Consider the following 14,482-nt stretch of genomic DNA (forward strand, 5'->3'; position numbering starts at 1 on the left):
CGGGGCTGTGTGGCCATGTTCCAGAAGCATTCCCTCCTGACGTTTTGCCCACCTCTATGGCAGACATCCTCAGAGATTGTGAGATCTGTTGGAAACTAGGCAAGTGTGGTTTATATATCGGCGGAAGGTTCAGGGTGGGAGAAAGAACTCTTGTTTGCTTGAGGAAAGTGTGAATGGTGCAATTGATTACTTTGATTAGCATTGAATGGCCTTGCAGCTTTAAGGTCTGGCTACTTACTGCCTGGGGGAGGTGTTAGCTGGCCCTGATTGTTTCCTGTCTGGAATTCCAGACAGGAATGCCTGCCATAGATGTGGGTGAAACGTCAGGAGAGAATGCTTCTGGAATATGGCCATACTGCCCGGAAAACTCACAGCAATCCAGTGATTCTGGCCATGAAAGTCTTTAGCAACACAGAAAAAATAAAATGTATACCTCCTTTGGGGGAAAAGTGCACAACCAATTGGGACCATGAATACGAGACTGTAAAACAAAGGAAAGCCATTAGAAAGAAGATTCAAACAGTAAATTCAGCAGTGATGTGCCAACTGTGACTTGCAGAATCTTTTATATCAAGACACTTCACTTTCTGACTATCACTTGGTGAAGATCTTTGCTCATTCCAACACCTGTTACATCTTAGAACTGGGTACAAGCCTTCAGGTAACAGTAACTGGATCTGAACCTGAGGTTGCCGCATTCTTATTCATGCATGTATTTGATTTATTAGTCCCGTGACAAGATATGGGGAAACTTTTTCATCTAAAGGGTAGCATTTCCTAGATTTCTGGAGTCCACAAACGAGTGATGGTGGTCACCACACGCACGCTTACACACAATAGCATATGCACTCCCACATCATCATGCTGTCATTCTTCTGTATACACACTCATTATGCTTCACAAGCAAAGGCACAAAGACTAACAGTTCTCACAGTGTCCTGCCTGCACTTTTCAAAAGGTTAAATGAACAAGTTACCACATTAAACTGCAGTTTATATTCAAGGGTAGCATTCATAACAAGCCATATGGTACTTACAATCCTCCAACAAGTATTGTTTGCAATGGAGCATGGAGAACATGTATTTTCTGCCAAGAAAACATCATACAAGAAAGTAAGAACTTTTAAGTTAGTGCTGAAATCCTATGAGAAAAACAAATTAATTTCCTCTCTACTAGGATCAGACAAAGATTTAAAATGCATTTTGACTATGGAATTTAGGTTTATGCAATTGTCACTCATCTGTACCTTCAAGCACTGTTTGTGAGAACTGCATGAGATAGCAAAGACCTATCCAGCACTTCTGCTGACTCAGGATTCTCTAGAATCAGTAACACAAACAGCTATCCAAAGCCCTCTGAAGAAAGAGTTGGCTAGTCCATAGCATTATAAAGTAAAAGTTAAAGTTTTCCCCTGATATTAAGTCTAGTCGTGTCCGACTCTGGGGGTTGGTGCTCATCTCCATTTCTAAGATGAGCCGGCGTTGTCTGTAGACACCTCCAAGGTCATGTGGCCGGCATGACTGTATGGAGCGCCATTACCTTCTCACCGGAGCGGTACCTATTGATCTACTCACATTGCATGTTTTTGAACTGCTAGATTGGCAGAAGCTGGGGCTAACACGGGGAGCTCAGAACTTCCGACCTTAACTAGTCTTAACTAGACTCCCTTTTTTGTAAGTTCAGCAGCTCGGTGGTTTAACCTGTGCGCCACTGGGGGCACCCCATAGCATTATACCGGAAACTAATTCTGTTGTCTAGCTGCTATTAGAGTGGATAGGCTTTCTCATAGTATTCAGTTATTTCTTTAGTGTTACAGCAACTACAGCCATACTTCCTTGGTATTTCCACAATGACACAGTTGCTCTGTTTTAATCACTGGACTTGGCTATTTCAGAGCAGATGGTGATGAAGTAGCAGTGATGATGATGATGATGATCACTACCACCACCGTTATCACGGCTACCACTGCCTTTTTATAATCACCCTTGTCCTCAAAACTAGTACTCAAAGCAGATACTACCTAGCTTATATTTGACTGTTCCTAACACTTCAACCATTGTGATTACAGTCCTAAATCAGAGAAAGGCAGAATGTAGAATCTCTGATGCATCAGTGGTTGACTTCCAACTGATAGCAGCAATGAATTGAATAGCATGCCTATTCTGTCTTTCATTCCTTAACATAGTTTTGAAAATAAGAAATAAGATGTCAGAAGTGCTTGGAAAACACACGAGGGTTGATTGATTTATACCTTCTCGCAAAAGTCGTTTAATCTGTTGTAACTGTATATGTAAATGTTTTATTTTTTATAATTGTATATAGCATTGAATGTTCTATTCTTGTTTTTTGGAAGCCGCCCTGAGTCCCTTCTGGGAGAGAGGGCGGGCAAAAAATAAAATTTTGTTATGATTATTATATAACCATGGGTGGTTCCTTTTTTGTATGAAAAGATAGTGAGATCCATTCAGTTGTTGGATGATAACACATTCCAGGGTTAAGAATTTATTACTTCTAAATGCATGTACTGTATTTCTTTAGTATCAGGTCCCAATTTATGGATCTTGGGGTTTTACTAAAAGACAAAAAGAAAAAAAGGAGATAGCTGGAATCTGATTTCCACCTCATCTGTCTTTGCAATAAAATGGCAAACAAGTTTCTACAATTTCCTGGTCTTTATCCCTCAGTAAAGTCAAAGAAAAGTAAGACAAAATGGTAGGAAACATTCTTATTCCTGACCCACTTACCTTTATGAAAGGATATTTTTCTAGTCTCTCCATGATGATAGGCAACACAACTAGAAAGAGATAAACTACATGAGTTTCATCTTAGTCATTTAACTTCATGTTGTATAAACTGCAGTCATGAGATCTAATAAACACACTCCTCCTTGCCTTTTCGAATAGAATGCAAAGATCAGGGTAGAGAACATTTGATACTTCTGATATTCTGGATTATCGCTCTCATAATCCTTTACCATTGATAGGCTGGCAACTGGAGTGCAAAGCATACAGAGAGCCAAACATTCCCATTTTTGTTACAAGGGAGCTCTTCATTTTTGAAAATCTTCATGTGCCTATGCTATAAATGCTTACAAGATCTAAGGAGTAAAGCGTAGCAAGTGCCTTATTCGAAAAGAATCAGAAAGACATTTCTTCATTCAGCCACAATTCTCATTACACTTGGCAGTGTTCATAACAGCACTTAAATGGTTCACAATCAATACACGGATTGTGTTTGGAGCAATTTCAAGCACTCAGTTTAAAGCATTCCCACCAGAGGAGTTCAATCAAAGTACTTTAAGTTGCCATCCTGGGGATTTATCCATGCAGATAAATATGGTGAAGATCCTTCTGTAGTCTCCTCCAATTCTTAGTATACACACAACACATTACCTGTCTTCCATTAAAATGCTCTAAATATTTAAAACTGATTTTGAAGGATGTTTTCAACAATTTTAAATAATAAAATGCTACAATTTATAGTGTGATATGCAAATAGCAGGCAGGAACAACTTAAGAATTTACTTGTAGAGTCTAGCATAATAGCATACAATTAAGTCAAGGGTACCATATAGAACCCAAGAGGAAGAACAGCGCCTGACAGTAGTTACTTTAATACAGGAAGTGGAGTGTATCAGTGTAAATGAAGGTAAATTTCTCATTGGAGCAGAAGATCCTTCTGAAGAGCAAAGCAAGAGCCAGAGTAAAAAATGGGATATGGTAGTCTGCATGACTAAACTGTTTATTTTATTTTATTTTATTGTTGCTTTTCAGTTTTATACAGTATTTTATTTTAGTGCGTTTATCAGGGTTTCTGTATTTTATGATGTATTTATTTTATTTTTATTTCTTATTTTTATTTTTTATTTTTTTATTTTATTTTCATTTTGTTTATTAAGTTACAGTTAGGTTGTTTATATTGTCTAATGTGCCTTGTCCTGATGAAAACTGTTTGTGTGGTTTTCTTTTGGCATTGAATGGTTGCCATATATAAATGGTCTATAAATAAAATGTATTGTTATTTTATTATTATTAGTGGTGACTGTTGCTAGAATTTGGCTGCAATCTTCAGACCTCCACAACTGAACATCAACTGCAGTGGTTCCCTGGTGCAAAAGGGTACTAGATAGTAATGTTGGCTTATGGACCAGTGTAGTGAGTGAGCTACTAACTGCTGACCCATGGTGACTTGTCAGGAAACTATGCAAATATAACAATATGCCACAAATATGGTATTGGTCTTTGGCAACTAGAAAAAAGCCTGTTATTAGAGAGGCTGAGAAGCAATGTAATGATTATCTGCCTTACAACTCTGCAGAGTTATGCAGAGATGCAAGGGAAATCATTCATCATCCTTCCTCAAGCAGTAGGAGGTGAAGAATCAGAAGGCCACTGCAATTTTTGCAGTGTAGATGGCAGTTGTTGCAGAGGGAACTACAACAAAACATGGAGCTTGGAGACCATATGTTGCCCACTCAGACAAAAAGGACCTCTACTAAAGAGCAATGACCCAAATTGAGAGAATGACATAAATCTGCAAGCCTGTTATTCTCTCTGCCTTTGTTTCTTCTGAGCTCCAGGTCAGTCATTCACTGATACCACATGCCATCTCTGGTGCCCTTCCCTAGAGCTCCCTGCCAAAAAAGAAGGAACACTTAGCACTTACTCATGCCAGGAGCGGCTATGGCAATTCGGGAAATCACCACTTGAGTTATGCCCTTGATTGCAGATCTCTGAAAGAAAGGAAAACAGGAGTGTCATACATGTGCTTCAAATGATGACACAGAGAAGCCCTGCCCCTGCAGAAAGCATACCATCACTAAATAAAAATGATTTATATTAAAAAAAGAAAGCCTGGCATTAGTCAAAAAGGTTGTGTTGTGGAACTGCCTTGACAGCACAGCACTCAGTGGAACCCCACCTGGATGTTACTACTCCTTTAACTGATAATGGCAGCATGTAAAATACCTGTGGAAAATGTGCTGCAGTAAGATTGTTAATTAGAGCTGACTATAGAGAATAAGCACCTTTTTTTGGCACAACTCCGCTTTTTCTTGGCACAGTTTAAACTGCTGGATTTGTCCCATGTAGCCCTATATGGCTCAGGTCCTGAATGATTGTATGTTTGGGCTGCTGTGAGTTTTCCAGGCTGTGTGACTATGTTCCAGAAGCATTCTCTCCTGATGCTTTGCCCACATCTATGGCAGGCATCCTCAGGTTGTGAGGTCTGTTGGAAACTAGGGAAGTGGGGTTTATATATCTGCAGTCTACCGTATAACATGCAGCTGTGCACAAGTCTACATAGGGACCACCAAACATAAACATGAATCAAGGGACATGATTGGCACTGCTGTCACGACCCAGGCTGCAGAGCACCAATAACCATACACAGAGGCCAGAATCTATCTAATATCTTTATTAAGGAAATATATAAAGTTAATAAAAACAAGTATAGGAAATAGTCCAGAAGTAGACCTTTCAGGAAAGGTCAAAATTAGTCCAAAAAAGCAATGTCCAATATGAAATATTAAGGTCCAAAGTTGTAATCCAATAACCGAAACACTCACTTGCCAAGCAAGTGAGGGGAGATGACAAGGTCCTTTAGTCCATGAACTTGAGCAAGGCTAGGAAATAACTTGATTCTTGGCACACAAAGCTTGATTCAAGGCAACAAGGAAACGAGGAGCAAGAACAAGATCCGTGGTAATTACTTGGCGAGGTCTGGAAAACAAGGCAAGATCCGGGGAGAAAACAAGGCTGAGAACGAAGGCTTGGAACAGGAACAAAGGCTTGAAAGCAGGAGTAGCTGTCCACACACGCTGCTCCGGTAGCTGACGAATTGACTCCGCAAGATTCCTTCGGGAGCAAGGAACCTAAATAGGCCTCGTTTTCCCACCAGAGAACACTTCTCTGGGGAATCAGAAACGAAAGTCAATCTCTGTGTCCAGATGTATGACTCCCTAAAATTTCTCATGGCAGCAGGCTTAATCATCTGAATGCTTTGCTGCAATTCTCAAACTCCTGCGATTAGCTTGTTGCACTCCTTTTTGCTGGAGATAATAATTACGGCGCGAAAAAGGGGGAGAACTCGACTCAGGGCTTGTTTGGCAGATTTCTGGAAGACAAGCCTCCTGCAGGTGCAAAGGCTCAATTTCTGGCTGGGATAGTTCCTTTTCTGGCTGAAATGGTGGAAAACCCAAGTTTTCCTCTTCATCATTCACAACAGCACTAGGAACGGGACTACATGGCCCATGAGTCATCACACTATCCCCCTCCTCAAGCCCCCTCTCAAACTGGGACTCTCTCCCCGAGGCGCGAGGCCGCGGCTTGGCGGGATAGGTCAGATGGAAGCGGCGGGTTAAATCGGGGGCATGGACTGTGGAAGCGTCTTCCCAAGAACGTTCCTCGGGGCCAAAACCCACCCAGTCAATGAGATATTGTAGGCGGCGGCGGTGAAAGCGAGAATCCAAAATGTCCTGAACCTCGAATTCCTCCTCCCCATCCACCAAAACAGGAGTGGGGGCCGGCCGGTCTGCATCAGGGCGCACACCTTCCGCCGGAAGGAGCAGAGAGCGATGAAACACTGGATGAATGCGCATAGAGCGCGGAAGTTGGAGTTTGAAAGTCACGGGGTTAAGTTGCGCCACCACTGGGTAGGGCCCAATGAAACGGGCATCTAATTTCCGGCAAGGGCGATGGGAGGGCAAAAAGCGAGTGGACAGAAGAACCCGGTCTCCTACCTTGATTTCGGGGCCCGGCTGGCGATGTTTGTCAGCGTGGCGTTTATAGTCCTCCTTGGCTTGGTCCAGTTGCTGGAGCAAAAGTTGTTGCACCGCTGTGAGTTCCTGCAGCCAGTCCTCTGCTGCGGGAACTTCTGAGGTTTCAATGACAGGAGGAAAGAAACGTGGATGGAAGCCGCAGTTTGCAAAGAACGGGGTTTCTTTAGTTGAAGCCTGGACCCCATTGTTGCAGGCAAACTCTGACAGCGGTAACAGGGAAACCCAATTGTCCTGCTGGTAGTTCACATAACAGCGAAGGTATTGTTCCAAAGTGGCATTGGTGCGCTCAGTTTGCCCATCCGTTTGGGGATGGTGAGCCGAAGATAAACGAGAGTCTATGCCCAATAGTTTTTGTAGTGCTTTCCAGAACCGAGAGGTGAATTGGGACCCACGGTCTGTGACCAAACTCTTGGGCAATCCATGTAATCTGAAAACATGTTGAAGGAATAGATCTGCAGTCTCTTTGGCCGTGGGAAGGCCATCACAGGGAATGAAATGGGCTAACTTGGTAAAAAGGTCCACCACCACTAGGATCGTGGTGAATCCGCAGGAAGGTGGTAGATCAGTGATAAAATCCGCTGTCACGACCCAGGCTGCAGAGCACCAATAACCATACACAGAGGCCAGAATCTATCTAATATCTTTATTGTAGGAATATATAAAGTTAATAAAAACAAGTGTAGAAAATAGTCCAGAATTAGACCTTTCAGGAAAGGTCAGAATTAGTCCAAAAAAGCAATGTCCAATAAGAAATATTAAGGTCCAAAGTTGTAATCCAATAACCGAAACACTCACTTTGCCAAGCAAAGTGAGGGGAGATGACAAGGTCCTTTAGTCCATGAAACTTGAGCGAGGCTAGGAAATAACTTGATACTTGAAACAAGGCTTGAACGTGGAACAAGGTAACTAAGAACAAGAACAAGGTCCGTGGAATAACTTGATAAATCCGTGGAACAAGGCAAGGATTGATCCTGGGAAACAAGGCAAAGTCCGTAGATAAACAAAGGCTGGGAAGCAAGGCGAAGGCTGGATAGCTAGGCAAGGCTTGAGCAGGAGCGAGGCTTGAATCGGAGCGCGCTGTCCAGACACAACTCGCTCCGTAGGCTGACGAATTGACTCCGCGAAGTTACTACGCGGGTAAAACACCTAAATAGAGTCTAGCTTTCCCGCCGAAGCAGTTCTCTGGGAATCAGAACCGAAAGCTAACTCTGAGACCAGATGTGAGACTCCCCAAAGATTCTCACGAGAAGCAGTCTTAATTGGCCACATTCTTAGCTGCAATCCTCGCACTCCTGCGCGAAGCTGAATCCAAACTTCTCTGTTGTTTACAAAACTCCCGGCGCAAGAATACAGGAGAAGTAGGCTCTGGGCTTGTTTGACATACTTCTGGGAGACAACTTTCTTGCAGGTGCAAGGTTCCCAGATCTGCCTGGGAAAGATCTGGCTGAGAGGAATCCAGTTCAGACTGGGAAGGTAAAAAACCCAAGTTTTCATCTTCATCAGGAATTACAATGTCCTGAGCAGGACTACAAGGCCCATGGGTCATCACACTATCCCCCTCCTCAAGGCCCCTCCCAAACTGGGGCCCTCTCCCCGAGGCGCGAGGTCGTGGTTTGGTGGGATAGGTCTGATGAAAGCGACGGGTTAGATCAGGAGCATGGACTGTGGAGGCGTCTTCCCAAGAGCGTTCCTCAGGGCCAAAACCCACCCAGTCAATGAGATATTGTAGGCGGCGGCGGTGAAAGCGAGAATCCAAAATGTCCTCAACCTCGAACTCCTCCTCCCCATTCATCAAAACAGGAGGGGGGGCCGGTTGGTCTGTATCAGGTCGCACACCATCCGCCGGAAGGAGCAGGGAACGGTGAAACACTGGGTGAATGCGCATTGAACGCGGAAGTTGGAGTTTGAAAGTCACGGGGTTTAATTGCGCCACCACTGGATAGGGACCAATGAAACGGGCATCTAACTTCCGGCAAGGGCGGTGGGAGGGCAGAAAGCGAGTGGACAGGAAAACCCGATCTCCTACCTTGATTTCGGGGCCCGGCTGGCGATGTTTGTCAGCGTGGCGTTTATAGTCCTCCTTGGCTTGGTCCAGTTGCTGGAGCAAAAGTTGTTGCACCGCTGTGAGTTCCTGCAGCCAATCCTCTGCTGCGGGAACCTCTGAAGTTTCAATGACAGGGGGGAAGAAACGTGGATGGAAGCCGTAGTTTGCAAAGAACGGCGTTTCTTTTGTAGAAGCTTGAACTCCATTGTTGTAGGCAAACTCAGACAGTGGTAACAGAGAAGCCCAATTGTCCTGTTGATAGTTTACATAACAGCGAAGATACTGCTCCAAAGTGGCATTGGTGCGCTCCGTTTGCCCATCTGTTTGGGGATGATGAGCTGAAGATAAGCGAGAGTCTATGCCCAATAGTTTTTGTAGTGCCTTCCAAAAACGAGAGGTGAATTGAGATCCACGGTCTGTGACTAAACTCTTGGGCAATCCATGTAGTCTGAAAACATGTTGAAGAAATAGATCCGCAGTTTCCTTGGCCGTGGGGAGGCCTTCGCAGGGAATGAAATGGGCTAACTTGGTGAATAGGTCCACCACCACTAAGATCGTGGTGAATCCACAGGAAGGTGGTAGATCAGTGATGAAATCCGCGGAAATTATTTCCCATGGGCGAGATGGGGTAGGAAGGGGGTGTAAAAGCCCTGAGGGCTTCTCCCTTCGTATCTTGGAGCGCTGGCATACTGGGCAGGTGTTGACATATTTTTCCACATCCTTGCGGATCTTGGGCCACCAAAAATCCCTTAGGATCAAATGCATAGTTTTAAATAGTCCGAAGTGTCCTGCTGGTTTGCAGTCATGACACAGACGAAGCGCTTTTTCCCTGCCCGGTCCGGGTGGGATATAAACATGATTTCTATAGCAGAGCAGCCCATCTTTAAGCGAAAAGGGGAAATGCAGACCTTGGCGAAGTTGGTCCTGCGCCCAGGCATCTGCTTGCTGACTAGCCCTGATTTCTTGAGCACAGATGGGTCCTGGAGTAGGGGAAGTTGAACCAATGGGAATGGATTTGGTGTTCCCCACCGTGAGCGTGGCAAAGTTCTCAGGTTGTAGCAGTTGGGATTCAAAGGTCTCCTTGCGTCCTGCAGCGTATTCCGGTTTACGTGACAGGGCGTCTGCTTGCTTGGTTTGGGCTGGGGTCACATAATGGATCTGGAAGTTGAAACGTTCAAAGAATAAAGCCCAACGTTGCTGCCTCTGATTTAGTTTGCGGGCAGTTCTTAGATGTTCTAGATTACGATGATCAGTGTGGACTTCAATGGGAAATTTGGCCCCTTCTAGCCAATGTCTCCAAGTTTCAAAGGCTGCCTTTATGGCCAGTAGTTCTTTTTCCCAAATGGTGTAATTCCTCTCTGGTGTGGTTAGTTGACGAGAATAAAAGGCACAGGGGTGGAGGTGATCTCCCACCGGTTGTAAGAGTACAGCCCCAATTGCCACATCAGAGGCGTCCGCTTGCACCACAAAAGGGGTTCCAGGATTTGGGTGCTGTAGAATTGGCTGGGAGGTGAATAGTTTCTTTAGTTGCTGGAACCCTTTCTCTGCTTGATCAGTCCAGCGGAAAGGCTGCTTTCCACGGATGCAGCTAGTGATGGGGTCGGACCAGCGGGCAAAATCTGGAATGAACTTGCGGTAGTAGTTCGCGAACCCCAAGAAACGCTGCACCTCTTTCTTGTTAGTTGGCGCCCGCCATTCCAATACTGCTGAAACTTTGGCTGGATCCATGGAAAGCCCTAGAGGCGAGATGCGGTAACCAAGGAAATCTACCTCTTGTAGATCAAAAGCGCATTTTTCCAGCTTGGCATAAAGTCCATGATCCCGCAATCGTTGTAACACCATTTTGACGTGGTTCTCATGTTCTGATTGTGATCTGGAAAACACCAAAAAATCGTCCAGGTAGATTATCAAGAACCTGTCTAGATAGTCCTGAAAAATGTCATTGACAAAATGCTGGAACGTTGCGGGGGCTCCGCATAAACCGAAATTCATAACTCGGGACTCAAATAATCCGAATTTGGTCTGGAAGGCGGTCTTCCACTCGTCCCCTTCCCTGATGCGAACTAAGTTGTAAGCCCCCCGAAGATCCAGCTTGGTGTAAACCTTGGCTCCTCGAAGCCGATCCAGTAGATCCGAGATTAAGGGCAGGGGATAGCTGTTCCGCTTGGTGATATTGTTCAATGCTCTGTAGTCCACCACCAAGCGTAGTTCCCCTGACTTCTTCTTCACAAACATCACTGGGGAGGCGGCTGGGGATTGAGAGGGTCTGATGAATCCCTTGCGAAGGTTTGTCTCTAGGAATTCCCTGAGAGCTTCTTGCTCTGGTTCAGTCAGGGAGTAGAGATGCCCTCGCGGGATCGGGGCCCCCTCCACCAAGTCAATGGCACAGTCATAAGGTCTATGTGGGGGTAATTTTTCGGCTTCTTTCTCATTGAATACATCCCAATACTCGGAGTACTTCTTTGGCAAGGTGATGATGGGCTCGGTGTCTGTGGCATGGCATACCTTGGCTACGAGGCAATGGTTTTGGCAGTACGGTGAAGCAAACTGCAGTTCTCTGTTGGACCAGGAGATGTTAGGGTCGTGGAGAGTCAGCCATGGAATTCCCAAAATCACAGGGAAATGGGGAACCTCGGTAACAAAGAAGGAAATCTCTTCCATATGTTCCCTTATCCACATCCTGGTGGGTTCCGACCACTGACTTACGGGGCCCGTCTTGAGGGGACGGCCGTCTATGGCTTGCACCACACGGGCATTCTTGAAATCATGATATTGTAATCCCAGAGAGTCGGCATACTCTCTATCGATGAAATTGTTGGTAGCTCCAGAGTCTATCATGGCGTGGATCATGACGGGTCCCCTTTTTGCTGACCATAATGTGACCACGAGAAGGAACAGGACCCCGGTTGGCGGCTCTTGGATGGATTTTTTGACCGGGTTGGCGAGCCTCTCTACACCCGGTCGTTGGCTTCCCCCGCCGGCTGTGTGCCAGTCGGCTCAGACGCCTTCGTCTCCGTGGAGGACGCCGCCGCAAGACGGGCGGCAGGCTTCCCTTTGGCTGGGCACTCTCTGGCGAAGTGGCCCCCGTTCCCGCAGTACCAGCAGAGGTTTAAGCGTTGACGACGGGCCTTCTCGGCGGCATCTAGTCTGGGACGCACATTGCCCAACTGCATCGGCACCTCCTCGCCTCCTCTGGGGTATGGGGTTGGCGGTGGGGGTCTCCACACCGGACGTGGCTGAACGCTGGCGGGAGCGGGGGGTTTTGCCCCGGCTCTACTGCCCTGGCCTCGAACCCACTGTTTCCTGTTGGCAATCATGACTTCAGCCCGTAAACATTGATCAATGAGTGCCTCGAGGGTCTGGGGAGGATCCACCTTGGAGATTTCTTCCAGCATTTCAATGTTGAGACCCTCCCGGAATTGTCCCCTGAGGGCTACATCGTTCCAGCCGGTGTTGTGGGCCAGCACTCGGAACTCGGCTATATACTGAGACATAGGTCTGTCTCCTTGGAAAAGGCGACGGAGTTTGTGACCGGCTGCCTCCAAATTGTCCTCGATTCCCCAAGTCTCCTTGAGGTGGTCCAAGAAGTGTTGCGCTGATCTTAGGTGTGGAGAGGCTTGGTCGAACAGTGCCGTCGCCCAGCTGGCCGCTGGCCCGTCTAGAAGACTGTAAACCCATGCCACTTTGATGTCTTCTTGGGGAAACTCGGCAGCACGGGCCTCCAGATAAGCTTGACATTGGCGACGGAAGACATGAACCTTAGAAGCTTCTCCAGTAAACTTGGTTGGCAACGCCATGGCCGGAAGACGAACACCGCGTTCCTTCAAACCCCTTATTTCTCCATCCTGTGCATTGAGCTTATCACGGATTCGGTCCACCTCTTCCTTGTCGATGGTGTAGGTAATCGGCTGGCCGCTCGGCCCAGGTACGACTCCGGTAGACATTCTGGCCGAGGTTAATTGGTGCTTAGGGTGGCGGAGTCAAACTGTCACGACCCAGGCTGCAGAGCACCAATAACCATACACAGAGGCCAGAATCTATCTAATATCTTTATTGTAGGAATATATAAAGTTAATAAAAACAAGTGTAGAAAATAGTCCAGAATTAGACCTTTCAGGAAAGGTCAGAATTAGTCCAAAAAAGCAATGTCCAATAAGAAATATTAAGGTCCAAAGTTGTAATCCAATAACCGAAACACTCACTTTGCCAAGCAAAGTGAGGGGAGATGACAAGGTCCTTTAGTCCATGAAACTTGAGCGAGGCTAGGAAATAACTTGATACTTGAAACAAGGCTTGAACGTGGAACAAGGTAACTAAGAACAAGAACAAGGTCCGTGGAATAACTTGATAAATCCGTGGAACAAGGCAAGGATTGATCCTGGGAAACAAGGCAAAGTCCGTAGATAAACAAAGGCTGGGAAGCAAGGCGAAGGCTGGATAGCTAGGCAAGGCTTGAGCAGGAGCGAGGCTTGAATCGGAGCGCGCTGTCCAGACACAACTCGCTCCGTAGGCTGACGAATTGACTCCGCGAAGTTACTACGCGGGTAAAACACCTAAATAGAGTCTAGCTTTCCCGCCGAAGCAGTTCTCTGGGAATCAGAACCGAAAGCTAACTCTGAGACCAGATGTGAGACTCCCCAAAGATTCTCACGAGAAGCAGTCTTAATTGGCCACATTCTTAGCTGCAATCCTCGCACTCCTGCGCGAAGCTGAATCCAAACTTCTCTGTTGTTTACAAAACTCCCGGCGCAAGAATACAGGAGAAGTAGGCTCTGGGCTTGTTTGACATACTTCTGGGAGACAACTTTCTTGCAGGTGCAAGGTTCCCAGATCTGCCTGGGAAAGATCTGGCTGAGAGGAATCCAGTTCAGACTGGGAAGGTAAAAAACCCAAGTTTTCATCTTCATCAGGAATTACAATGTCCTGAGCAGGACTACAAGGCCCATGGGTCATCACATCCGCAGAGATTATTTCCCATGGGTGGGATGGGGTAGGGAGGGGATGCAGAAGCCCTGAGGGTCTTTCCCTTCTTGTTTTGGAGCGCTGGCATACTGGGCAGGTGTTGACATATTTCTCCACATCCTTGCGGATCTTGGGCCACCAGAAGTCTCTTAGGATCAAATGCATGGTTTTGAATAGTCCGAAATGCCCTGCTGGCTTGCAGTCATGACACAGACGAAGTGCTTTTTCCCTGCCCGGTCCTGGGGGGATGTAAACATGATTTCTATAGCAAAGTAGCCCATCCTTGAGCGAAAAGGGAAAACGTAGCCCTTGGCGAAGTTGGTCTTGTGCCCAAGCATCTGCTTGCTGACTAGCCCTGATTTCCTGAGCACAAAGGGGCCCTGGAGTAGAGGGAGTTGATTCAATGGGAGTGGATTTGGTGTTTCCCACTGTGAGCGTGGCAAAGTTCTCGGGTTGTAGCAGCTGGGACTCAAAGGTCTCCTTGCGCCCTGCAGCGTATTCCGGTTTCCGTGACAGGGCATCTGCTTGCTTGGTCTGGGCTGGGGTTACATAATGAATTTGGAAGTTAAAACGTTCAAAGAATAAAGCCCAGCGTTGTTGCCTCTGATTTAGCTTGCGGGCAGTTCTTAGATGCTCTAGATTCCGATGATCAGTATGGACTTCAATGGGATATTTGGCCCCTTCTAACCAATGTCTCC

General features: G+C 46.2%; 2 protein-coding genes across 3 annotated transcripts in view; one reads left to right on the forward strand and one right to left on the reverse strand.

The window, feature by feature from the left end:
• The window catches only part of arl3 (ADP ribosylation factor like GTPase 3), a 131,929-nt gene that overhangs the window by 18,724 nt on the left and 98,723 nt on the right, over positions 1-14,482 (forward strand). The window lies entirely within an intron of this gene.
• The window catches only part of sfxn2 (sideroflexin 2), a 53,903-nt gene that overhangs the window by 5,878 nt on the left and 33,543 nt on the right, over positions 1-14,482 (reverse strand). For both annotated transcript variants that reach the window (XM_003218479.4, XM_062976315.1), the window contains 4 exons: positions 4,666-4,732; positions 2,745-2,794; positions 1,037-1,086; positions 434-481 (listed from right to left, as the gene is read on the reverse strand). In XM_003218479.4, coding sequence (XP_003218527.2) covers positions 434-481; positions 1,037-1,086; positions 2,745-2,794; positions 4,666-4,732 — 215 coding nt within the window. The remainder of the gene's footprint in view (positions 1-433; positions 482-1,036; positions 1,087-2,744; positions 2,795-4,665; positions 4,733-14,482) is intronic.

Source organism: Anolis carolinensis, chromosome 3, assembly GCF_035594765.1.
Source record: "Anolis carolinensis isolate JA03-04 chromosome 3, rAnoCar3.1.pri, whole genome shotgun sequence".
Classification (NCBI taxonomy): Eukaryota; Metazoa; Chordata; class Lepidosauria; order Squamata; family Dactyloidae; genus Anolis; species Anolis carolinensis.